Below are 26,270 nucleotides of genomic sequence, written 5' to 3' on the forward strand. Positions count from 1 at the left end.
AGTATATAGGAGAGGAGGAATGGGGGTTATAGTATATAGGAGAGGAGGAATGGGGGTTATAGTATATAGGAGAGGAGGAATGGGGGTTATAGTATATAGGAGAGGAGGAATGGGGGTTATAGTATATAGGAGAGGAGGAATGGGGGTTATAGTATATAGGAGAGGAGGAATGGGGTGTTATAGTATATAGGAGAGGAGGAATGGGGGTTATAGTATATAGGAGAGGAGGAATGGGGGTTATAGTATATAGGAGAGGAGGAATGGGGGTTATAGTATATAAGAGAGGGGGAATGGGGGTTATAGTATATAGGAGAGGAGGAATGGGTGTTATAGTATATAGGAGAGCAGGAATGGGGGTTATAGTATATAGGAGAGGAGGAATGGGGGTTATAGTATATAGGAGAGGAGGAATGGGGGTTATAGTATATAGGAGAGGAGGAATGGGTGTTATAGTATATAGGAGAGGAGGAATGGGGGTTATAGTATATAGGAGAGGAGGAATGGGGGTTATAGTATATAGGAGAGGAGGAATGGGGGTTATAGTATATAGAAGAGGAGGAATGGGGGTTATAGTATATAGGAGAGGAGGAATGGGGGTTATAGTATATAGAAGAGGAGGAATGGGGGTTATAGTATATAGGAGAGGAGGAATGGGGGTTATAGTATATAGAAGAGGAGGGATAGGGGTTATAGCATATAGGAGAGGAGGGATGGGGGTTATAGTATATAGGAGAGGAGGAATGGGGGTTATAGTATATAGGAGAGGAGGAATGGGGGTTATAGTATATAGGAGAGGAGGAATGGGGGTTATAGTATATAGGAGAGGAGGAATGGGGGTTATAGTATATAGGAGAGGAGGAATGGGGGTTATAGTATATAGGAGAGGAGGAATGGGGGTTATAGTATATAGGAGAGGAGGAATGGGGGTTATAGTATATAGAAGAGGAGGGATGGGGGTTATAGTATATAGAAGAGGAGGGATGGGGGTTATAGTATATAGGAGAGGAGGAATGGGGGTTATAGTATATAGAAGAGGAGGGATGGGGGTTATAGTATATAGGAGAGGAGGAATGGGGGTTATAGTATATAGGAGAGGAGGAATGGGGGTTATAGTATATAGGAGAGGAGGAATGGGGGTTATAGTATATAGGAGAGGAGGAATGGGGGTTATAGTATATCGGAGAGGAGGAATGGGGGTTATAGCATATAGGAGAGGAGGAATGGGGGTTATAGTATATAGGAGAGGAGGAATGGGGGTTATAGTATATAGGAGAGGAGGAATGGGGGTTATAGTATATAGGAGAGGAGGGATGGGGGTTATAGTATATAGGAGAGGAGGGATGGGGGTTATAGTATATAGGAGAGGAGGAATGGGGGTTATAGTATATAGGAGAGGGGCAATGGGGGTTATAGTATATAGGAGAGGAGGGATGGGGGTTATAGTATATAGGAGAGGAGGAATGGGGGTTATAGTATATGGAAGAGGAGGGATGGGGGTTATAGTATATAGAAGAGGGGGAATGGGGGTTATAGTATATAGGAGAGGAGGAATGGGGGTTATAGTATATAGGAGAGGAGGAATGGGGGTTATAGTATATAGAAGAGGAGGGATAGGGGTTATAGTATATAGGAGAGGAGGAATGGGGGTTATAGTATATAGAAGAGGAGGAATGGGGGTTATAGTATATAGGAGAGGAGGAATGGGGGTTATAGTATATAGGAGAGGAGGAATGGGGGTTATAGTATATAGGAGAGGAGGAATGGGGGTTATAGTATATGGAAGAGGAGGGATGGGGGTTATAGTATATAGGAGAGGAGGAATGGGGGTTATAGTATATAGAAGAGGAGGGATGGGGGTTATAGTATATAGGAGAGGAGGAATGGGGGTTATAGTATATAGAAGAGGAGGGATAGGGGTTATAGTATATAGGAGAGGAGGAATGGGGGTTATAGTATATAGAAGAGGAGGAATGGGGGTTATAGTATATAGGAGAGGAGGAATGGGGGTTATAGTATATAGGAGAGGAGGAATGGGGGTTATAGTATATAGGAGAGGAGGAATGGGGGTTATAGTATATAGAAGAGGAGGAATGGGGGTTATAGTATATAGAAGAGGAGGGATGGGGGTTAGAGTATATAGAAGAGGAGGGATGGGGGTTATAGTATATAGAAGAGGAGGGATGGGGGTTATAGTATATAGGAGAGGAGGAATGGGGGTTATAGTATATAGAAGAGGAGGGATGGGGGTTATAGTATATAGGAGAGGAGGAATGGGGGTTATAGTATATAGGAGAGGAGGAATGGGGGTTATAGTATATAGGAGAGGAGGAATGGGGGTTATAGTATATAGGAGAGGAGGAATGGGGGTTATAGCATATAGGAGAGGAGGAATGGTGGTTATAGTATATAGGAGAGGAGGAATGGGGGTTATAGTATATAGGAGAGGAGGAATGGGGGTTATAGTATATAGAAGAGGAGGGGTGGGGTTATAGTATATAGGAGAGGAGGGATGGGGGTTATAGTATATAGGAGAGGAGGAATGGGGGTTATAGTATATAGGAGAGGAGGAATGGGGGTTATAGTATATAGGAGAGGAGGAATGGGGGTTATAGTATATAGGAGAGGAGGAATGGGGGTTATAGTATATAGGAGAGGAGGAATGGGGGTTATAGTATATAGAAGAGGAGGGATGGGGGTTATAGTATAAAGGAGAGGAGGAATGGGGGTTATAGTATATAGGAGAGGAGGGATGGGGGTTATAGTATATAGGAGAGGAGGGATGGGGGTTATACTATATAGGAGAGGAGGAATGGGGGTTATAGTATATAGGAGAGGAGGAATGGGGGTTATAGTATATAGGAGAGGAGGAATGGGGGTTATAGTATATAGGAGAGGAGGAATGGGGGTTATAGTATATAGGAGAGGAGGAATGGGGGTTATAGTATACAGGAGAGGAGGGATGAGGGTTATAGTATATATTAGGGGAGGGTTGGGGGTGGCAGGACTCAGCTGAATGGTCGTGCTTTATCCTTTGCTCCTACAGGGGGTAAGACATACTTGCCAACTCTCCAAAAACTACTAGAGTAGTTGCCGTCTATAATGCACTTTCTGGAGTCTGCATTCAACTGCTGACCCAGTAAATATTTTGCTCAGTATCACAGGGAGACATAGGTTCTACCAGTAAGATCCATTCTTGGGGTCGCACCACCCCACAGCTTCTTGCACATTGGGGCCGATTTACTTACCCGGTCCATTCGTGATCCAGCGGCGCGTTCTCTGCGGTGGATTCGGGACCGGCCGGGATTCATTAAGGTAGTTCCTCTGACGTCCACCAGGTGGCGCTGCTGCGCTGAAGAGCATCGGAACGCACTCAAGTTCACCGGCCTATTCCTAGTGAAGGTAAGTGCAAGCTCCGCGACACATTTTTTTTTTTAAACACGGCGGTTTTTCTGAATCCGTCGGGTTTTCGTTCGGCCACGCCCCCGATTTCTGTCGCGTGCATGCCAGCGCCGATGCGCCACAATCCAATCGCTTGCGCCAAATTCCCGGGGCAATTCACGGGAAATCAGCGCAAATCGGAAATATTCGGGTAACACGTCGGGAAACCGCGAATCGGGGCCCTTAGTAAATGACCCCCATTACGTGACACATGACTGACACAAAGGGGGTCATTTACTAAGGGCCCGATTCGCGTTTTCCCGATGGGTTACCCGAATATTTCCGATTTGCGCCGATTTCCCCTGAATTGCCCCGGGATTTTGGCTCATGCGATCGGATTTTGGCGCATCGGTCCCGGCATGCACGCGACAGAAATCGGGGGGCGTGGCCGAATGAAAACCCGACGGATTCGGAAAAACCGCCGCATTAAAAAAAAAAATCGGTTGCAGAGCTTGCACTTACCTTCACTCAGCCCGAGCAGGTGTACTCCAGCGCATTCAAATGCTTTTCAGCGCAGCAGCGACACCTGGTGGACGGCGGAGGAGCTACCTTTATAAATCCCGGCCGGACCCGAATCCAGCGCAGAGAACGCGCCGCTAGATGGCGAATGGACCGGGTAAGTAAATCTGCCCCAAAAATGTTCCCACCACTACAGACCTGATGTATTGGCCCATAGTAAGGGGATCTAAGAAAACACTTCATCTGTTACCTATAGGAGACGTCCTCCTGTGTCTGCCATGTATCTACAATCCCCTCTCCAGAATACAGGTGTCCCTGTAACTGAGACCCAGGACTTGTGATTTAGAACCTCAAGCCAGCGACTCGGCTGGTGGCCCAGGAATCCTCAGACTCTTCTCGGACCCTTCCTCTCTTCCATAGGTGGGGTGATTTAAGGAACCAATTCTTAACACCCAACTATGAGCTTCAGAGAATAAAACAGCAAAGGCTTTAAAGGGATTGTCCACTTACCTCATGTTTTTGTAATGTGTGTGTAAGTGTGGGGGGCAGGATATGAGGTAATTTACCAATATCCATCTAGTAATAGTTCTGTTCCGCTTTCTTGATATATAAAGTGAAGCCTCCTGTCTGTTACCTCATCAGCCAGAGATTCCTGACCATAAAATGGCCGCAGATGGAGGGTCATGTGATCTCTATCTGTCCATGAGCAATTACCCTGCCAAGATCTTTTGATCATATTCATGAATATAATATGAAGGTCCTGGCAGGGCGATTGTTCATGGACAGATAGAGATCACATGACCCTCCATCTGTAACCATTTTATGGTCAGGAATGTCTGACTGATAGGGATATACACAGGAGACGTCACTTTACATATAAAGTAGAGAAGAACTATTAATAGATGAAAATTTAATTACCCAATATCTTGCCCCCCATATTAATAAACATATTACAAAAACATGAGATAAAATGGACAACCCCTTTAATAATACAGTATTCTGCTTTTGGAGACCAAACATCAAACACATTTTCCAAGATTAGTCACATAAAAATGCAACGAGCAGATGATATGCAGTTGCAGGACTGGAATATTAGGGTTCCCTCGCTCTACACTTATAGTGGTCATCTGCACGGCAGGTAAGTCTACGGCTTGTGTCATGGACAGAGGGAGAGCTGAAAGTTTGATGTACATTTTCTTGCTGGTCTCTGTTTTTCCTCAATCTTTTCTAGGACATTGTAAAGGGATATGCACCGTGTACTCACAGTAGGAACCAGACAAATGAAGAATAACATCTACCACCAGGATGAAGGATTGTAAACCCAGCACACTGACATACTGGTGTGCATCCCTTCTGGCAGGATCTGCTCTTCTTTTAGCTTCTTATACCCTTGCATTAACTCCTATGGAGCCTGGAGCCCCTAAGGCTCATTTGCATTATTTTAAAACCGAGGGCATAAGAAGCTAAAAGAAGAGCAGAACCTGCCAGAGGGGGCGCACACCAGTATGTCAGTGTGCTGGGTTTACAATCCTTCATCCTGGTGGTAGATGTCCTTTAACATCCCCGAGAAGATTTGGGGGATTGTTCCACCTACAGGGGACACTCCCATTGTCTCCCAGCTCTGTTCCTCCTGTATTTAGATATCATTGACCCGTTAGATTAGATTTCCAGATGTTGATCTATCACTAATCATGTATTTTTCAATTAACATCGCAACAGGAACTAAAAATATTGCAACATGCAGAACCAAAAATTTCTCTTTGCAAAACCATCTCTGAAGAAAAATCCAAACATGATCGTTCATCTGGGAAATGTTCCAGGTAAATATCGATCACATGATGAAAAGTTTGGGGTTTTTTTTTACTCCTAAAATGCTAAATTTGCCAAAATGTGGTCAGTGCCCAACCCTAGTTCATGGCACACAGGGTTCATTCGGTCCAATATAAAGGTAACGTTCACGGCAAGTGGAAAGGGTTTGGAGTCTGGTTAACAAGCCGAGGTCAAAGCACAGATTTGACCTCGACTTGGTAACTTTACTAACTTTACAGGAATTATCAAAGTTTAGAACTGTAAACTCAGGTGGAGAAAGGTTCCATAAATAGACCACAGGTACAGAAGATTGTACCAAACAGGTTCTTAAACATCCAACAGGGGACCAAGATGTTTGTCCATATGGTGAACCCAAGCCTCGCAGTGCAATTGTCCTAATAGAGAGGCCGTCCATTAGCCCAAGCCATAGGACTAAACTTATGTCCCTAGTAGACCCCATAGGCCCACAGCCACCGCCATTGAGGGCCACAACCTAAATAGTCACATAGAGTAATTGGGCAATAACACAACCACAAACCCCATGATCTTGCATTGGCACAACTTCTGTGCCTACCAGGTCATAATAGCCCCACAGCATGGGATGTGTCCAGGACGGGGGTTAAGAGAACAATTACATGTCGTCTATTCGTTGCTCTGAATCTACGGCAGATGTGTGTAGACTCTCAGGTTCATTCAATGTTTCTGCCTTTATCATTTCCAGGCTTTGCTCCACAGCATCACCATCTAGATGGAGAGAACATGGTAAGGAACCCAATATCTGCAGTACCAACCTATGTTTCCATGATATGGTATGGCAGTGAGTTAAGGTAGTCCCCTACAGAAGCAATAGGGAAGATAAACTATGCATAATGTGCTATCATTTCTAAAAATTTGCATTAAAAAATCTGTATAACATTGGTGCCCAACTTTTTAAACTGTTTTCCGGAGTTGGTACCTGATAAACCATTACTTTGTAAGCCACAAGTCGCTGTTCAACACTTTGATCAATTTGATGCAATTTAAGTATCACAAATCCTTCACCCTTACTCTGAACACTGGGATTTGTGATGATAAACTGCCAGACATTTCACCCCTTCCCTTAGGAAAGCATTAACCCTTTCATTTGAGAAGTAGCAGTCGGTCAGAATATATACAAGTAACTGCTGCTACTGAGAAATATATACAGCTGCAAAGGCTACAGGAAGTGTAATCCACCATGTACAGCGGATATACACACAATATAACTGCGGTGTCTACCATTCATAGAGCTGAGCCTCTGTATCTAAGCTGTCATTATATAGGCATCCACCTTACATAGAGCTGAGCTGATGTATCTAAGCTGTCATTATATAGACATCCACCTTACATAGAGCTGAGCTGATGTATCTAAGCTGTCATTATATAGACATCCACCTTACATAGAGCTGAGCTGATGTATCTAAGCTGTCATTATATAGGCATCCACCTTACATAGAGCTGAGCTGATGTATCTAAGCTGTCATTATATAGACATCCACCTTTGAGCTGATGTATCTAAGATGTTATTATGTAGGCATCTATCTTACATAGAGCTGAGCTGCTGTATCTAAAATGCCATTATATAGGCATCCACTAGAGATGAGCGAGTATACTCGTCCGAGCTTGATGCTCGTTCGAGTATTAAGGTACTCGAAACGGCTCGTTGCTCGGACGTGTATTTCCCCTGCTGGAGATCGAGCATTTAATTAAAAAAACACAGTGAAGAACAATGAAGAATAGAATAAAAACAGTGAACACAGTGAACACAGGATCATTTAAGTTAAAAACACAGTGAAAAACACAGTGAAGAATAGATTACAGATGTCTCCGTGCCGCTCCCTGATGTCTCCGTGCCGCTCCCCGATGTCTCCGTGCCCCGATGTCTCCGTGCCGCTCCCCGATGTCTCCGTGCCGCTGCCCGATGTCTCCGTGCTGCTCCCCGGTTTCTCTGTGCTGCTCCCCGGTTTCTCTGTGCTGCTCCCCGGTGTCTCTGTGCTGCTCCCCGTTGTCTCTGTCCTGCTCACCGTGTTCTTCAATGTGTTCTTCACACATATATATTGTTCTTCACATACTATTTTGTTCGCACCGTTCCGCGCATATCTTCCGACAAGTAAGCAGATGTGCCGAGACATCGGGGAGCGGCACGGAGACATCGGGGAGCGGCACGGAGACATCGGGGAGCGGCACGGAGACATCGGGGCACGGAGACATCGGGGAGCAGCACGGAGACATCAGGGAGCGGCACGGAGACATCGGGGCACGGAGACATCGGGGAGCGGCACGGAGACATCGGGCAGCGCCACGGAGCGGCACGGAGACATCGGGGCACGGAGACATCGGGGAGCGGCACGGAGACATCGGGGCACGGAGACATCGGGCATCGGCACATCTGCTTACTTGTCGGAAGATATGCGCGGAACGGTGCGAACAAAATAGTATGTGAAGAACAATATATATGTGTGAAGAACACATTGAAGAACACGGTGAGCAGGACAGAGACAACGGGGAGCAGCACAGAGACATCGGGGCACGGAGACATCGGGGAGCGGCACGGAGACATCAGGGAGCGGCACGGAGACATCGGGGCACGGAGACATCGGGGAGCGGCACGGAGACATCGGGGAGCGGCACGGAGACATCGGGGCACGGAGACATCGGGGAGCGGCACGGAGACATCAGGGAGCGGCACGGAGACATCGGGGCACGGAGACATCGGGGAGCGGCACGGAGACATCGGGGAGCGGCACAGAGACATCGGGCAGCGGCACGGAGCGGCACGGAGACATCGGGGCACGGAGACATCGGGGAGCGGCACGGAGACATCAGGGCACGGAGACATCGGGGAGCGGCACGGAGACATCAGGGAGCGGCACGGAGACATCGGGGCACGGAGACATCGGGGAGCGGCACGGAGACATCGGGGCACGGAGACATCGGGGCACGGAGACATCGGGGAGCGGCACGGAGACATCGGGGAGCGGCACGGAGACATCGGGGAGCGGCACGGAGACATCGGGGCACGGAGACATTGGGGTACGGAGACATCAGGCAGCAGCACGGAGACATCGGGGAGCAGCACGGAGACATCGGGGAGCAGCACGGAGACATCGGGGAGCAGCACGGAGACATCGGGGAGACTTCAGTGGAAGAAGAGCAGCGGATCCCGGGACAGCGTATCTCCCGACAAGTAAGCAGATGTGCCGAACATCTGTAATCTATTCTTCACTGTGTTTTTCACTTAAATGATCCTGTGTTCACTGTTTTTATTCTATTCTTCACTGTTCTTCACATCTGCTAACTTGTCGGGAGATAACATACGCGCGGAACAGTGAAGAATAGATTGCAGATGTTTGCATACATCTCCTAACTTATCAGAAGACATTCTTTTTCAATTAATTAACACATTTTATTCCCGAACCATGGTCCCTTTGAAAAATGCTCGAGTCTCCCATTGACTTCGAGCACTCGAGCATTTTAGTGCTCGCTCATCTCTAGCATCCACCTTACATAGAGCTGAGCTACTGTATCTAAGCTGTCATTATAGAGGTATGTACTATACACCTAACATTGAGCTGAGCTGCTGTATCTAAGCTGCCATTATTTAGGCACCTACCTTACATAGGGCTGAGCTACTGTATCTAAGCTGCCATTATAGAGGTATCTACTCTACATAGAGCTGAGCTGCTGTATCCAAGCTGCCGTCATATAGGCATTAACCTTACGTAGAGCCATGCTGCTGTATCTAAGCTGCCATTATATAGGTATCCACCATACATAGAGCTGAGCTGCTGTATCTAAGCTGCCATTATAGAGGTATCTACTTTACATAGAGCTAAGCTGCTGTATCTAAGCTGCCTTTACATTGTGCCTAATAAGGCCTTACTAATACTCTACTTTATTCGCATCTAAATCAAACCTTCCTCTACAGCACAAACAACAGGTCCATAGAGTGTAAGAATATAATAAGCAGCTTCAATGCTGCCAAATGTCAGAAAAGTCCAGACTTTTTTCATCTCTCTAGTCTCAGAAGATCAGAAAATGCCCTAAAGGTCAGGTCTATATTCACACCAAAGACATCAACGTGCAGCAAAGTCCTTTGCACAATATATGGTTAATAGCATCGATCATTGGGAAAATATTCAAATAAGTTTTCCAGGATGGGATAAGGAAAACCCCGCCTCTTTTAGCTACCTTGTAAGGCAGCTCCCTTAACATCAAGCATGACTTTTAGGAAGCCTAATGACATGATCGGGACCAGTAGATCTACTCCAGAAGGAACAGACTCCCAGCTGTACAATGTTTCAACCTGGTTGGGTCTCATCAGTACAGTGTAGGAGACTGGTTTGGCTGGGAGAGAGGTTTGTGACTTGGGTCGGAAAATAAGAGTTCTCCTTATCGAGACTGCCAAGTAAGGCTGCCTTATAGGTGTGTGGGGTCTTATAGACATATATGCTTCACTAGGGGATCGTCCAACATCGATCAATGACGTCCGATTCTACACTCTTAACATAAAGACACTGCACTCTCTATAGGATCTTCCCATGCTCCTTATATGGAGGTCCAGATTAGAAAAGTAAAGTAACACAGTGATACAATTCTATTACACGTATAAGTTTGGTACTATTAGCTCTCACGGAAGTGGCATGCGACTCGCTCTTCTTGCTAATAAGCCTTAAAGGGAACCTGTCATCACAGAACCCCACTATACACCCGCAGCAGTACCTTCTAGATGACTGTAATTATATTCTGCCTGGTTTCTCTCATCAATGCAATAATTTCTTATATAGGGAAAGGGGAAGTAGAAGGGAATAGGGGGCAGAGAAAACATAACTTTTACTCTTAATAACTAAAATCAGCACCAAAAACTCACGTATCAGCACGTATGACCCTATAGCTCCCGTCTTACACCAGAGCTTGTGTATTTTAGTTTTACCTTTGGCTATTTCAGACGTGTATTGGAAACGGATTCTGATTGTGAGTTCTGTTTACACTTCTTTATTTGTAAATACAAGGTTGATACAATGTTGCACGTTGGGGATCTGTGCACGCACAGTGTTTTAGCAATGAATTACACAGTCTTTCGTTCTGTTATAGTTGTTATGTAATATACAGATAAGGGATTAGAACCTGAGTGAAGTTGCCCTACCCCCCACCTTGTTCAAATCAAACAAAATTAGTGTCAAACATGTGTGCTACGCTTGTGCTGGTTTGTGCAGCAAAAATTTTGGTTTGTGCCGCTATCATTTTTAAGATACAAATGAACATTTCCAGAGGTCATCAGAGGTCAACCAGCCCCCCCACATTACCCAAACCAAACAAAACTGGTGCCGAACAATTCTGCTATGTTTGTGCTGGTTTGTGCTGCTCAAATTTTTGTTTGTGCTGCTTTTGTTTTGAATATATGAACAAAAAAAGGTCAAAAGTTCAAACAGCCCCCCCCCCCCCACATTAACCGAATCGAACAAAACTGGTGTCAAACGTTAGTGCTACGTTTGTGCTGGCTTGTGGAGCAAAAATTTTTGTTGGTGCCGCTATCATTTTTAATATATTTATACTTTTTTCAAGAGGTCATGAGAGTTCATTTCTTCCAAAGTACAATGGGGGTTATTTACTAAGGGCCCGATTCGCGTTTTCCCGACGTGTTACCCGAATATTTCCGATTTGCGGCGATTGTACCTGAATTGCCCCGGGGTTTTGGCGCACGCGATCGGATTGTGGCGCATCGGCGCTGGCATGCAGTTGACGGAAATCGGGGGCGTGGCCGAACGAAAACCCGACGTATTCGGAAAAAACGCCGCATTTAAAAACCGAAAATGTGTCGCTTGGGAAGCGCTCACCTTCACCTGGTCCAGCTCAGCGTATTCCGGCGCGTTCAGATGATTTTCAGCGCAGCAGCGCCACCTGGTGGATGGCGGAGGAACTACCTTCATAAATCCCGTCCGGACCCGAATCCTGTTCAGAGAACGCGCCGCTGGATCGCGAATGGGCCGGGTAAGTAAATCTGCCCCAATGTGTTTTTTAGCTCTCCCTGGTGATCATAAACACCTTTAACCCCTTAAGGACGGAGGGTTTTTCGGCTAATTTCTCGCTCTCCAACTTCAAAAATCCATAACTTTTTCATTTTTCCGTGTACAGACCTGTGTGAGGGCTTATTTTGTGCGTAACAAATTTTACTTTCCCGTAATGTTATTTATTTTAACATGCCGTGTACTGCGAAGCTGAAAAAAAATTCCAAATGTGGAAAAATTGAAAAAAAACCGCACGTGCGTCACGTTCTTGTGGGCTCAGTTTTTACGACTTTCACTCTTCGCTCCAAATAACACGCCTACTTTATTCTTCGGTTCGGTGCGATCGCGGTGATACCAAATTTATATAGGTTTTATTGTGTTTTAATACATTTTCAAAAATTAAACGAATGTGTACAAAAAAGAAAAAAATTTTTTTGCCATCTTCTGACGCTAATAACTTTTTCATACTTTGGCGCACGGAGATGTGTGAGGGGTCATTTTTTGCGAAATGAAGCGACGTTTTCATTGCTACCATTTTGAGGTCTGTGCAACATTTTGATCATTTTTTATTTCATTTTTTATGTTATGTAAAAAGGTGTAAAAGTCGCATTTCGGACATTTGGGCGCCATTTCCCGCCTCGGAGGTCACCGCCGGCCGCAACCGTTTTTATATTTTGATAGATCGGGCATTTTGGGACGCGGCGATACCTAATATGTCTGTGATTTTTACTGTTTGTTATGTTTTATATCCGTTCTAGGGAAAGGGGGGTGATTTGAACTTTTAATATTTTATTAATTTTTTTTATTTTTTAAACTTTTTTTTTTCTTTTTTTTTTCACTATCTTTTAGACCATCTAGGGTACATTAACCCTAGATGGTCAGATCGCTCCTACCATATACTGCAATACTACAGTATTGCAATATATGGCATTTTTGCAGGTCATACATTACAATGAGCCACTGGCTCATTGTAACGAACCTGCATAAACCATGTAGCCTCGTGTCAAAAGAAGACCCGAGGCTACCATGGTAACCGATCGCCGCCCCCCGATGACGTTCGGGGGCGTGGCAATCGAAAAAAAGACTTTGCCGGCGGCGTTTAGAGGGTTAATAGCCGCGATCGGTGCAAGCACCGACCGCGGTTATTAGCGGTGGGGGTTTTGTGCAAAATGCAAAAACCCCCACCTCTGTATGAAGAGGACTCAGCCCGTGAGCCCTCTTCATACACTCCTTATACCTCTGCGCCGTAGAGCTACGGCGCAGAGCGTTAAGGGGTTAACCTATGTAAACACCTAAACATACCTTAAAAATGGCACAAACGAAAATTTTTGCTGCACAAACCAGCACAAACGTAGCACTAACGTTTAAAACCAGTTTTGTTTGATTCGGTTAATGTGGGGGGGCTGCTTGAACTTTTGACCTTTCATTTTTTGTTCATTTATTCAAAATAAAAGCAGCGCAAACAAAAATTAGAGCAGCACAAACCAGCACAAAGGTAGCAGAATTGTTCGGCACCAGTTTGGTATGAGCAATATGGGGGGGGGGGGGTTGACCTCCGATGACCTCTGGAAACTTTCATTAATATCTTAAAAACGAAAGCGGCACAAACGGCTTTGCCACCTACAGAATTAATTTCTCCTCCTTATTTGCCACATATTTGTATTTCACTCATATCCAAGTTAATATTCTTGACTCTTCCTTCACAGAGACCCCCTGCCCAGTATGTGGCAGCCCACCGGCCGCCGCCGTCAGAGAACCTCAACTCACACGGGAAGCATATGAATTTTCATCAAGGTATATTCAATTTATATATAATTTGTTTAATATAAAACTTAAAGGGGTTGTCCACTTTAAGAAAATTTCTTTAAATAATTAATATATTTTGTGCAGTGAAAGGTTAGAAAATTTTCCATTATACCTCCGTATCAATTCCTCACAGTTTCCTACATCTCTGCTTGCTGTCATTCAACAGGAAGCTTCATTGCTTACTTTTTTTGGATTTAAACCAAACCCTGGTTATGTGATGTCACACAAATGCACAGCTCTTTATATCACTGGTCATGTGGTGTCACACACGTGCATGGCTCATTATATCCCTGGTCATGTGATGTCACACAGGTGCATGGCTCATTATATCCCTGGTCATGTGATGTCACACAGGTGCACGGCTCATTATCTCCCTGGTCATGTGATGTCACACAGGTGCACGGCTCATTATATCCCTGGTCATGTGATGTCACACAGGTGCACATCTTGTTATATCCCTGGTCATGTGATGTCACACAGGTGCACGGCTCATTATATCCCTGGTCTTGTGATGTCACACAGGTGCATTGATCGTTATTTCCCTGCTCATGTGATGTCACACAGGTGCACGTCTCGTTATATCCCTGGTCATGTGATGTCACACAGGTCCACAGCTCATTATATTGCTGGTCGTGTCGTCACACAGGAGGATGGCTCGTTATATCCTTGGATTTCCTATCTTGTTGTCTTTTAGTAGCTGCGCCATATCACACCAAAAAAATAGTCCGACAAAGCATGAAACAAGATAAATGTGTTTTCAGCCCAAAAATTATATAATCATTTTTTTTTCTCTAAAAATTTAAGGCTTTGATTCTCCTGTTTCACCCCCCAAGCTTCCAGATGAAGATACTATGGTAAGGGAACGGACCCGTACTGCAGCCCATATCCTATCATAAGGTGCATATAGGGAATCCGGACGGGGGGACGGTCGCACAATCTCCACCTGGGAAAGTGTCACGATCACACTCGCGATCCTCGGTACAGATCGTAGGTGCACCCATGCCCTCATCTGTGGTCCCTGCTGCCGCTGTCCCCGCTCCCCCGGGTCCGTACTCACCTCTCCCAGCTCCTGATGGCTCCACCGCGGTCCCGTCCAGGCCGCGAGTCCGCTTCCTGGCTAGGCCGCGCGTTCCCGCTGCTAGGGTGCTTGACTCTCCAGGAACTTAAAGGGCCAGTCTCTTTCTCATTGGTGCTGGCTACTTCCAGGCTCCTATATAGCCCAGCGGATCCCAGCATCCCCTGCCGGATCTTCAAGTCATTCTACTGAAGTGAAAGCCTCATGATCGTTTCCAGACCCCTCCGCGTTTCCTGATGTTCCTGTGGTATTCCGTGTTCCTGTAGCCTTCCTGTGTTCCTGTGGTGTTCCTGTGTTCCTGTGGTGTGCCTGTGGTGTGCCTGTGGTGTTCCTGTGTTCCTATGTGCCTGTGGCATTCCTGTGGCGCTCCTGTGTTCCTGTGGCGGTCCTGTGTCCCTGTGGCGGTGCTGTGTTCCTGTGGTGTACCTGTGGTGTTCCTGTGGTATTCCGGTGTTCCTGTGGTATTCCGGTGTTCCTGTGGTATTCCGGTGTTCCTGTGGTATTCCGGTGTTCCTGTGGGGTTCCTGTGTTCCTGTGGCAGTCCTGTGCTCCTGTGGCGGACCTGTGTTCCTGTGGTGGTCCTGTGTTCCTGTGGCGGTCCTGTACTCCTGTGGTGGTCCTGCACTCCTGTGGCGGTCCTGTGTTCCTGTGGTGGTCCTGTGTTCCTGTGGTGGTCCTGTGTTCCTGTGGCGGTCCTGCAATCCTGTGGCGGTCCTGTATCCCGGTGGCCTCCTGAGGTCCTGCCATTCTGAAATCCTGCCTTCCCGAGGTCCTGCCTTCCCGAGGTCCCTACCTTGTCTGCCACCGTGGGCCTAGTTGCACCCGTGGAATGACCTGGTGGTACCACCCGCAGCAAGACCATCCCGCTTTGCGGTGGGCTCTGGCGAAGACCAGGGGCTACTTAGATTCCGGTCCCTGGTTGCGGCTAGTACCATCCCTGGTCCAGGGAGTCCACAGACTTTAGCTCCAAGAGACTCATCCTCACCCCTGTGTGTAACAGAAAGGAGTCCATTAACAATAAGCACATACCAAATGTTCAGAACCAGAACTTGGTAACAATTCTGGACAGATTACAAGGATCAGACAAATATTAGCATCATATTATGGGGAACCCGTCATCCACTGCCCGAGGTTTTCTGATATTATAAAATTGTAGCTTCCTGGACCGATATATGTGGTGCAAGTTCCAAAATAAACTTTTGGAAGATTTGTAACTAATTTAAATTGCTACAGAATTCATTTTCTCTTCCAAGTTAATATTCTTGACTCTTCCTTCACAGAGACCCCCTGCCCAGTATGTGGCAGCCCACCGGCCGGAGCCCTCAGAGAACCCCGACTCTTACAGGAGGCATTTGAATTTTAATCAAGGTATATTCAATTTATATATAATTTGATTGTTTAAGAAGAAATTTAAAGGGGTTGTCCAATTTAAGCAAATTTCTGCAAGTAATTGATACTGGTTTTTTTGTGCAATAAAGGGGTATCAAATTTTCCATTATACTTCCAGTATCAATTCCTTATGGGTTTTTTTAGATCTCTGCTTGCTGTCATTCAAATGGAAGCCTCATTGTTTACTTTCTGTGAATATAAACTGGTCCCTGATCATGTGATGTCACACAGGTGCACGGCTCATTATATCCCTGGTCATGTGATGTCACACAGGTGCACGGCTCATTATATCCCTGGTCATGTGATGTCACACAGGTGCATGGCTCGTTATATCCCTGGTCATGTGATGTCACACAGGTGCACAGTGTGACATCACATGACCAGGGATATAATGAGCCGTGTATTGGGCTGGTGGGGGACATCTACGATGCAACCAGTTTAGGTCTTATTCAGGATTTCCTATTTTGTTGTCTTTTAGTAGCTTTGTCATATCACACCACAAATATAGACCAACAAAGCACAAAACATGGCAAATGTGCTTTCCATCCAAAAATTGCAGTCACTGTTTACTAATTTTTTTTTTCTCTCAAAATTTCAGGCTTTGATTCTCCTGTTTCACCCCCCAAGCATCCAGATGAAGATGCTATGGTAAGGGAACGGACCCGTACTGCAGCCCATACCCCGTCATAAGGTGCATATAGGGAATCCGGGGGGAGGGTCACATAATCTCCACCTTGGGAAGGAGTCCATTAACAATAAGCAGATAACAAACGTTCAGAACCAGAACTTGGTAACAATTCTGGCCAAAGTACAAAGATCCCAAACAAAAGATTCCTTTAATGGATGCAGGATTCTTGATGCAGATTACGGAAGGGTTTTGTAGCCATTAATTAGTGGTTGTCGACTGTGACTGATTGGAATCTGTTAGAAATACCCCATACCCTGTTATATATGTAGACTGTATAAATATATTATGTCATTTTCAGCCGGAATCACTTAAACTTATGGATAAGAAATTCGAAGAGAAGATCCGTCCATGTATTGACCTCATTGACTCACTTCGGTCCTTCGGGGTGGAGAAGGATCTGGCGTTACCGGCGATCGCTGTGATCGGAGATCAGAGTTCTGGGAAAAGCTCAGTTCTGGAGGCTCTGTCTGGAGTCACGCTACCTCGAGGCACCGGTAAGAAGACCTCCCTCTTCCTTTGCTTTTGTAGTATAATGTCCCACCTCACGTGGAGGTGGAGCTCGGAGACTACAGGTAATGGAATCCTTGGGATCTAGAGTAGTATACACATCTATGGATGGTGGTCTAGGGTAACATTGGCATAATGATGCTCTCCTGGTAGTCTATGGTAGTGCAGGGATTATTTCCAGTGTTCCTGGTGGTCTATGGTAGTGCAGGGATTATTGCCAGTGTTCCTGGTGGTCTATGGTAGTGCAGGGATTATTGCCAGTGTTCCTGGTGGTCTATGGTAGTGCAGGGATTATTGCCAGTGTTCCTGGTGGTCTATGGTAGTGCAGGGATTATTGCCAGTGTTCCTGGTGATCTATGTTAGTGCAGGGATTATTGCCAGTGTTCCTGGTGGTCTATGGTAGTGCAGGGATTATTGCCAGTGTTCCTGGTGGTCTATGTTAGTGCAGGGATTATTGCCGGCGTTCCTGGTGGTCTATGGTAGTGCAGGGATTATTGCCGGCGTTCCTGGTGGTCTATGGTAGTGCAGGGATTATTGCCAGCGTTCCTGGTGGTCTATGGTAGTGCAGGGATTATTGCCAGTGTTCCTGGTGGTCTATGGTAGTGCAGGGATTATTGCCAGTGTTCCTGGTGGTCTATGGTAGTGCAGGGATTATTGCTGGCGTTCCTGGTGGTCTATGGTAGTGCAGGGATTATTGCCGGCGTTCCTGGTGGTCTATGGTAGTGCAGGGATTATTGCCAGCGTTCCTGGTGGTCTATGGTAGTGCAGGGATTATTGCCGGCGTTCCTGGTGGTCTATGGTAGTGCAGGGATTATTGCCGGCGTTCCTGGTGGTCTATGGTAGTGCAGGGATTATTGCCAGTGTTCCTGGTGGTCTATGGTAGTGCAGGGATTATTGCCGGCGTTCCTGGTGGTCTATGGTAGTGCAGGGATTATTGCCGGCGTTCCTGGTGGTCTATGGTAGTGCAGGGATTATTGCCAGTGTTCCTGGTGGTCTATGGTAGTGCAGGGATTATTGCCAGTGTTCCTGGTGGTCTATGGTAGTGCAGGGATTATTGCCGGCGTTCCTGGTGGTCTATGGTAGTGCAGGGATTATTGCCAGTGTTCCTGGTGGTCTATGGTAGTGCAGGGATTATTACCAGCATTCCTGGTGGTCTATGGTAGTGCAGGGAGTACAGTTAGAGGAGCTAGTAAGGGATGATACAGCCTCGGGCCCCAGATGGCATTAAATTTTGGAGTTTTGCTTTTTGCTTTTATCCAATGTGAGCTCTGATATTTACCCCCCCCCCCCTTATCTAAGACAACATATTATTCTATAATAGGATATGACAGTATCATATACTGTACTGATAAACTCTAGAACGGCTTGCCAATACTGTCATAGACAAGGGCAGTTCCACATCAGATGTATCAACCAAACATTAGATTATAGACACCTTGGACAATTGTCATCAGCCCTACAACCCATTTTATATAATCTCGTTGAGGTAAAATACACCCCATGTAGGAGGTACAATTTAGAAGGACAATGGGCCTCACTCACAGAAGCCTTGGGCATTAACTCCATTATATCCCACCAGTTGTCACCAGTTCCCTATTTAGGTTCCACAGATTGGGGTGAATTTTTTTTAGAAGAGTATCAAGTTGGTAACTATTATGTGAGTAGATAACTCCCTTTCTATTGCACCCCGTAACCACTAGTTCTACCACCATATTGTGGGTGGCCTTCCTTAGGGGTGTGGTATGGTTTTGAGAATTGATTGCATGACTGAGTTGTTAAAATTGATAAAAGCAGATACATGGCAAGGAGAACTCCTCCCACAGTCGGTCAAAAGATATCAAAGCGTTTCCCTCAAAAAATATGACCTTCATTCATTACATACCTTAATGTCTACAGAGCAAAGCCCAGAACCTTGTTTAGTTCCAGATATAGGACATTAGGCCTATGGGATATATAGTCCTCAATATCAATCAATTATCTCACTTCCCCTCACACCTCATCAATAGCTCTCAAGATCAGCAAGTGTCACCATCTTATATTTTCATCTGGGACCTCGATAGTAATGGGTGGTCATTAAGAGTGTCACGGGTGCTCATGCGACCCACGTATTGGGTCACAGGTACACCCATGCCCCTTTCTGTGGCGGTGTCCTGGCCCGGGCTCCCCTCCATGCTCTTGCTTCCTTCCCGGCTTCCCAGCGTGCGCGTTCCCGTTCCCTAGGGCGCACGCGTGCCGGCACTTGCAAGTTTAAAGGGCCAGTTCGACGCTGATTGGCGCTTGCCACTTCCCGGTATTCCTTAAAAGACGGCTTTTTCCCGCATCCCCCACCAGATCTTTGAGCTCTTGTGCCTCAGAGAAAGCTTCATGTGAGTTATTCCCGTGTATTGACCTCCTGTTGACTCCCGGACCCGTTCCTGATTCTGCTCCTTCGCTGCCAGCCCTGACCTCCTGCTCTGTCCCTGACTTAGAACCACTGCCGCCTGTATTGCCCTACTGCTTGTCCCCGACCACGAGATCACCTGCCGACTTTGTACCTCGACCACGGACAAGTTGCACCTGTGGAACGATCTGGTGGCACCACGCCACAGCAAGTCCAACCCGCATTGCGGCAGGCTCTGGTGAAGACCAGGTGCCACTTAGGCTCTGGTCCCAGGTGTTGGTTTGTGTCATCGACCGCGGTGGTCCAGAGGGTTCACCCCAGAAGTCTGACAAAGAGATTCTAATTCCCCAACTTCAGCAGAAAAGCAAGAGATCATCGGTTCTTGGAGATTCCCATAACTCAAAGAGAAACACGCAAGGACACAGTCTGTGTTTCCGCTGCTAAAGGAAAGGGAAAATGAAGGAGATAGCAAAGATTTAACTTTAATTCTGGCCCTGGGAGAGGAATATAGAAATTAGATCCAGGCCATGAAGCAGGGGCCAAATCCAATTGTAGCATGGACCACCCAAAAATATCTCGATTCGATACTGTCTAATGTCTGCATCTGACAATACAACCACAGAATCCTGGACGCTTGTACCCAGAGGTCTGAATATTCAGGAAAAGAGCCCAAATATTAATTGCCAGAGACATATTTCGCATGAAACCTTCCTGATCAGAATGTATAATTGAGATAATGGGGCTTATTTACTAAGGGTCCGCGGACGCACTTTCACTGATTTTTCCAACGTTTTCGGGATTTGCACTGGGACAGGTATTTAGCTGGGGATTGTGTCGCACGCGATCGGACTGTGGCGCAGCGGCGCTGCTTTCATGCAACAGAAATCGGGGGGCGGCCATTGGGCGATCCGACTGATTCGGACTGAGCGCGGGATTTAACTTTAAAATTGTATCGCAAGATCAAGCACTTACATGCACCAGGAAGAAGAAGGTGAACTCCGGGGACCTGAGCGGGGAAGCGACACATGCAGGATATCAGGCACACGATATTAGTGACTCCCCGCACAGCGCATTATACACGGACAATGCACTTACATGCACCAGGAAGAAGAAGGTGAACTCCGGGGACCTGAGCGGGGAAGCGACACATGCAGGATATCAGGCACACGATATTAGTGACTCCCCGCACAGCGCATTATACACGGACAATGCACTTACATGCACCAGGAAGAAGAAGGTGAACTCCAGGGACCTGAGCGGGGAAGCGACACATGCAGGACATCAGGCGCACGATCTTAGTGAATCGCGGCACAGTGTATTATACACAGACAATGCACTTACAGGGAATTCCGCGGACTGGGTCAGTAAATGTGCCCCAATCAATGATCGCTAATAGTTTTACAGCTACCATAAGGAGAGATGGGTCTATATGAATCTGGTAACAGCGGATCTTATCCCGGCACCTTCAGTATTTTTTTTTGTCTTATTTTCTCTACAGGTATTGTCACTCGTTGCCCCCTTGAACTCAAGCTGAAAAAATCTGTGAAGGATTCCCCGTGGTGCGGAAGAATTTCTTACAGAAATAAAACCATCAAAGTTCAAGGACCGTCCGCGGTGGAGGATGACGTAAGAAGAGGTACAGGAGAGGAAACATGGGGAGACATTACTAAGACTGCCCTATAGGGAATTGTAAAGTCAACTTTTTACAATGAAATTTAGTTGTTTTGTTGCTATCAACAACAGTGAGTTACATGGAAAGAATATCCGAGGAGGAGGGTCTATAAAATGATGGTGGTCTCAGGTTTATAGCTCTAGTGCAGGGGTCGGGAACCTTTGGCTCGGGAGCCAGATGTGGCTCTTTTGATGGCTGCGTTTGGCTCTCAGACAAATCTTCAAAAAATAGCGATCAGTGCTGATCACAGGGGGGCATGTGCTGTGGCTACCTATCTACTGGGGGCATGTGCTGTGGCTACCTATCTACTGGGGGCATGTGCTGTGGCTACCTATCTACTGGGGGGCATGTGCTGTGGCTTACTATCTACTGGAGGCATGTGCTGTGGCTACCTATCTACTGGGGGCATGTGCTGTGGCTTACTATCTACTGGGGGCATGTGCTGTGACTACCTATCTCTTGGGGGTCCTGTGCTGTGGCTACCTATCTACTGGGGGCATGTGCTGTGGCTACCTATCTACTGGGAGGCATGTGCTGTGGCTTACTATCTACTGGAGGCATGTGCTGTGGCTACCTATCTACTGGGGGCATGTGCTGTGGCTACCTATCTAGTGGGGGCATGTGCTGTGACTACCTATCTCTTGGGGGTCCTGTGCTGTGGCTACCTATCTACTGGGGGACATGTATTGTAGCTACCTATCTCTTGGGGTCATGTGCAGGGGCTACCTATCTGCTGGAGAGCCTGTGTTGTGGCTACCTATCTCTTGGGGGTCATGTACAGGGGCTACCTATCTGCTGGGGGGCATGTGTTGTGGCTACCTATCTCTTGGGGGTCATGTGCAGGGGCTACCTATCTACTGGGGGGCATGTATTGTGGCTACCTATCTACTGGGGGCATGTGCTGTGGCTACCTATCTACTGGGGGCATGTGCTGTGGCTACCTATCTACTGGGGGGCATGTGCTGTGGCTTACTATCTACTGGAGGCATGTGCTGTGGCTACCTATCTACTGGGGGCATGTGCTGTGGCTTACTATCTACTGGGGGCATGTGCTGTGACTACCTATCTCTTGGGGGTCCTGTGCTGTGGCTACCTATCTACTGGGGGCATGTGCTGTGGCTACCTATCTACTGGGAGGCATGTGCTGTGGCTTACTATCTACTGGAGGCATGTGCTGTGGCTACCTATCTACTGGGGGCATGTGCTGTGGCTACCTATCTAGTGGGGGCATGTGCTGTGACTACCTATCTCTTGGGGGTCCTGTGCTGTGGCTACCTATCTACTGGGGGACATGTATTGTAGCTACCTATCTCTTGGGGTCATGTGCAGGGGCTACCTATCTGCTGGAGAGCCTGTGTTGTGGCTACCTATCTCTTGGGGGTCATGTACAGGGGCTACCTATCTGCTGGGGGGCATGTGTTGTGGCTACCTATCTCTTGGGGGTCATGTGCAGGGGCTACCTATCTACTGGGGGGCATGTATTGTGGCTACCTATCTCCTGGGGTCATGTGCAGGGGCTACCTTTCTGCTGGGGGGCATGTGTTGTGGCTACCTATCTCTTGGGGGTCATGTGCAGGGGCTACCTATCTACTGGGGGGCATGTATTGTGGCTACCTATCTCTTGGGGTCATGTGCAGGGGCTACCTTTCTGCTGGGGGGCATGTGTTGTGGCTACCTATCTCTTGGGGGTCATGTGCAGGGGCTACCTATCTACTGGGGGCATGTGCTGTGGCTACCTATCTACTGGAGGCATGTGATGTGGCTTACTATCTACTGGAGGCATGTGATGTGGCTTACTATCTACTGGGGGCATGTGCTGTGGCTACCTATCTACTCGAGGCATGTGCTGTGGCTACCTATCTACTGGGGGCATGTGCTGTGGCTACCTATCTACTGGGGGCATGTGCTGTGACTACCTATCTACTGGGGGGCATGTATTGTGGCTACCTATCTCTTGGGGTCATGTGCAGGGGCTACCTATCTGCTGGGGAGCATGTGTTGTGGCTACCTATCTCTTGGGGGTCATGTGCAGGGGCTACCTATCTACTGGGGGGCATGTGCTTTAGCTTCCTATCTACTGTGGGGCACAGTACACGGCTCTCATTGAATTACATTTTAAAACATGTGGTGTTCATGGCTTTCTCTGCAAGGTTCCTAACCGCTACTCTAGTGCATGATGAAATATGGAGCTTGAAAGTCAGAAGTTCAAAACATTGTTACCCTGTTGTTCATCAGTCCACATAAGATTTACCTTTCTTTGTTACTTCCCAGCACAAGACAATATCACCGGTCCAGGGAAGGGGATCAGTTCAGAACTCATCACATTGGAAATTTGCTCTCCCAATGTCCCGGATCTGACACTGATCGATCTTCCGGGAATCACAAGGATCGCTCTACCCAATCAGCCTCAAGACATTGGGGAACAGGTATGTCAGTCCCGGACCTTATAGCTGTTATATTGCATTATCATATATAGCAGCGAATATTCTTAAAATAAATCTTCACCTTTTCATCTCAAACACTCTTAAAGGGAACCTTCAAGATGACAAGTTCTGGGAGGCTATTAAAATGCCTTTGTCCAAATCGTGAATACTAGTAGTTCTTCTTTATAATCTTTTATTTCATCTTATTGGTTCCCTGCAGCCGCTTCGGTAAGAGTCCTGAGGGGCTGGGCGCAGTTCAGACTTGAGTACTGAGTAGCCATTTATACTTAGATTCCTCCTCCCTCCATCTTTCCACTGCTCCCTACCCTCTCCCCGCTTAGTCAGCTCACCACCACCAGCTATCCTTGCACTTGTGCGGTAAGCTGTAGCTTTATGTCATGCACAATGAGATGTAAGGATGGACTGACCTGTCTTCACCTGTCTCACTGCACATGGGTCGCGTACACTTTCCCATGGTGTGCGAGAGAGCGCTACACATACTCCCTAGTGAGAGGAGTGGGGAGAGGCTGAGGGAGAGACAGAATCAAAATCTTAGTATTTCAAATTAAAAAACAATAACCTACTGGAACTTGTTGTCTTGAAAAATTACCTTCTTGATGACAGGTTCCCTTTAAAGCAATCTATCCTCCAAATTGAGCATGATAAACCAGGGACATTACTCATAGCTCCAGGCTATGAAACTTCCTCTGCTGCAGTGAGATTACATCTGACAGACATAAGGGGGAAGTGCTGAGGGTGCAGGGGGAAGGGTGACACAGTTGATTTTAGGAGGAAGGACACCATGGATAACAAATATAAGAAGATACTACAGTCACGTGTCCAAATTGATGGTTGTTTCCCTGATACAGATCGAAATCCCCTGCATAGTAAAATAATAAAATTATGAATGCCCCCAGTCACCACTAGTGGGAGCTACACAATAAGCTGTATACTGTGCTATTTTAGCACCTGCTGTATTTTGTAATGACACCTTCAGATATTATATTGCAAAAAAATTGAAAGTTGATTCACTTATCTCTAGATAAAACAGTTAATAAGAGATCATATAAAAAGACAAAACACCATCAATCTGGCTGTGATCCCCTGTAACGTGGATATCGCAACTACAGAAGTTCTGGAAATGGCCCGAGAGGTGGATCCAACCGGAGAACGAACTTTAGGTAACAGAGATGCGTGTTTAATTGGGCTAGTTGGGGGTGGACCTAAAATTCCATCATGCATGGGTAAGCAAACCATAGGAGGTAAGTGAAAAAGAAACTTTGTGTGAACTTAGAGACTTTTTGGTAATAAATTGGATGCAGAAGTGAGACTTGCACAACTGGGCGGAACCCTGGATTTATAGACCACTAAGTCAGAGATAATGGGGCAGATTTACTTACCCGGTCCGTTCGCGATCCAGCGGCGCGTTCTCTGTGGTGGATTCGAGTCCGGCCGGGATTCATCAAGGTAGTTCCTCCGCCGTCCACCAGGTGGCGCTGCTGCGCTGGAAAGCATCTGAACGCACTGGAGTTCACCGGGCCGGACCAAGTGAAGGTAAGTGCGTCCCAAGCGACACTTTTATTGTTCTAAATGCGGCGTTTTTTCCGAATCCGTCTGGTTTTCGCTCGGCCACGCCCCCCGATTACCGTTGCGTGCACGCCGACGCCGATGCGCCACAATGCGATCGCGTGTGCCAAAATCCCGGGGCAATACAGGGAAAATCGGCACAAATCGGAAATATTCAGGTAACACGTCGGGAAAAACGCGAATCGGGTCCTTAGTAAATGACCCCCAATATATTTGTAACATTCTGAACCCCCTAGGGGTATGCAAGGTCAGTCAGCTATTGTTTTCGCAGACACAGCTTGGACACCAAGGTTTAGGGAGGGACAGGATGTGAGACATAGTAGACCCAGTGACCTCTGCCACCACACTCTACCACAACCCTGAAAGGCTGAGAGTTAAAACAGTTAAACAGAGCTCAGTAAGCCTGGTAGAACTGCCACCAGCCACTGGTAAGATATTAGCTCAGTCTGTAACTGAATTATATCGGCCCAGAGGTCAGCCCAAGTAGCGTTCATATAGACCAAAAACACAGACATGTGGATTCTTAAAACAAGATAAAAGAACCCAAGTTAAATTTAGATATTTCATTGCCTTAAGGCCACACTAGACACAACACTATACACACAAGAACAATTTATATACAATGGTCAATGTTACAGATACAAGTGATGTAACAGAGGAACAAATGAAAGCTAGTCACCATGTGCTGCCCCAAGGGGAGAAGAGATGATGGGCTATTTTATAGATTTTTCTATGTGTGATGCCTGATAAGAATCTTCTTCCCAGAAGACAACGACCAACACAATTGGCTTCGGATGTTTTTAGGTCTAAGTTAGACATTTCTGGACGGATCCTGCCACTTCGGTCAAATCACTGAAGCTCCAAAATCTAAGATGAATCAGAACTCTACAATGGATGAGCATAGGGCAAGTGTACTGGTGCTATTGGATCTGGCTCAGCCTCCAGTACATTTAGAAACCATACAGGACCCATGCTCTATGTTTCCATTGAGAGTTAAGCGAGTCTCCTTAT

General features: G+C 46.7%; 2 protein-coding genes across 3 annotated transcripts in view; both read left to right on the top strand.

The window, feature by feature from the left end:
• LOC140119599 (interferon-induced GTP-binding protein Mx1-like) overlaps positions 1-26,270 on the top strand; it is a 55,982-nt gene that overhangs the window by 13,821 nt on the left and 15,891 nt on the right. Inside the window, exons 3-12 of one of the 2 annotated variants that reach the window (XM_072138809.1) lie at positions 5,617-5,717; positions 6,428-6,468; positions 13,439-13,526; positions 14,343-14,392; positions 15,894-15,981; positions 16,601-16,650; positions 16,989-17,184; positions 21,076-21,213; positions 23,521-23,675; positions 24,715-24,853. In XM_072138809.1, the coding sequence (XP_071994910.1) occupies positions 5,636-5,717; positions 6,428-6,468; positions 13,439-13,526; positions 14,343-14,392; positions 15,894-15,981; positions 16,601-16,650; positions 16,989-17,184; positions 21,076-21,213; positions 23,521-23,675; positions 24,715-24,853 (1,027 nt within the window). In that variant the 5' untranslated portion in view covers positions 5,617-5,635. Of the gene's footprint in view, positions 1-5,616; positions 5,718-6,427; positions 6,469-13,438; positions 13,527-14,342; positions 14,393-15,893; positions 15,982-16,600; positions 16,651-16,988; positions 17,185-21,075; positions 21,214-23,520; positions 23,676-24,714; positions 24,854-26,270 lie in introns of those variants that run through there. The other variant, XM_072138810.1, reaches the window with a different exon arrangement.
• Positions 1-26,270, top strand: part of LOC140119600 (interferon-induced GTP-binding protein Mx2-like) — an 87,949-nt gene that overhangs the window by 3,829 nt on the left and 57,850 nt on the right. The gene's annotated exons all lie outside the window — the stretch shown is intronic.

This window comes from Engystomops pustulosus, chromosome 2, assembly GCF_040894005.1.
Source record: "Engystomops pustulosus chromosome 2, aEngPut4.maternal, whole genome shotgun sequence".
Classification (NCBI taxonomy): Eukaryota; Metazoa; Chordata; class Amphibia; order Anura; family Leptodactylidae; genus Engystomops; species Engystomops pustulosus.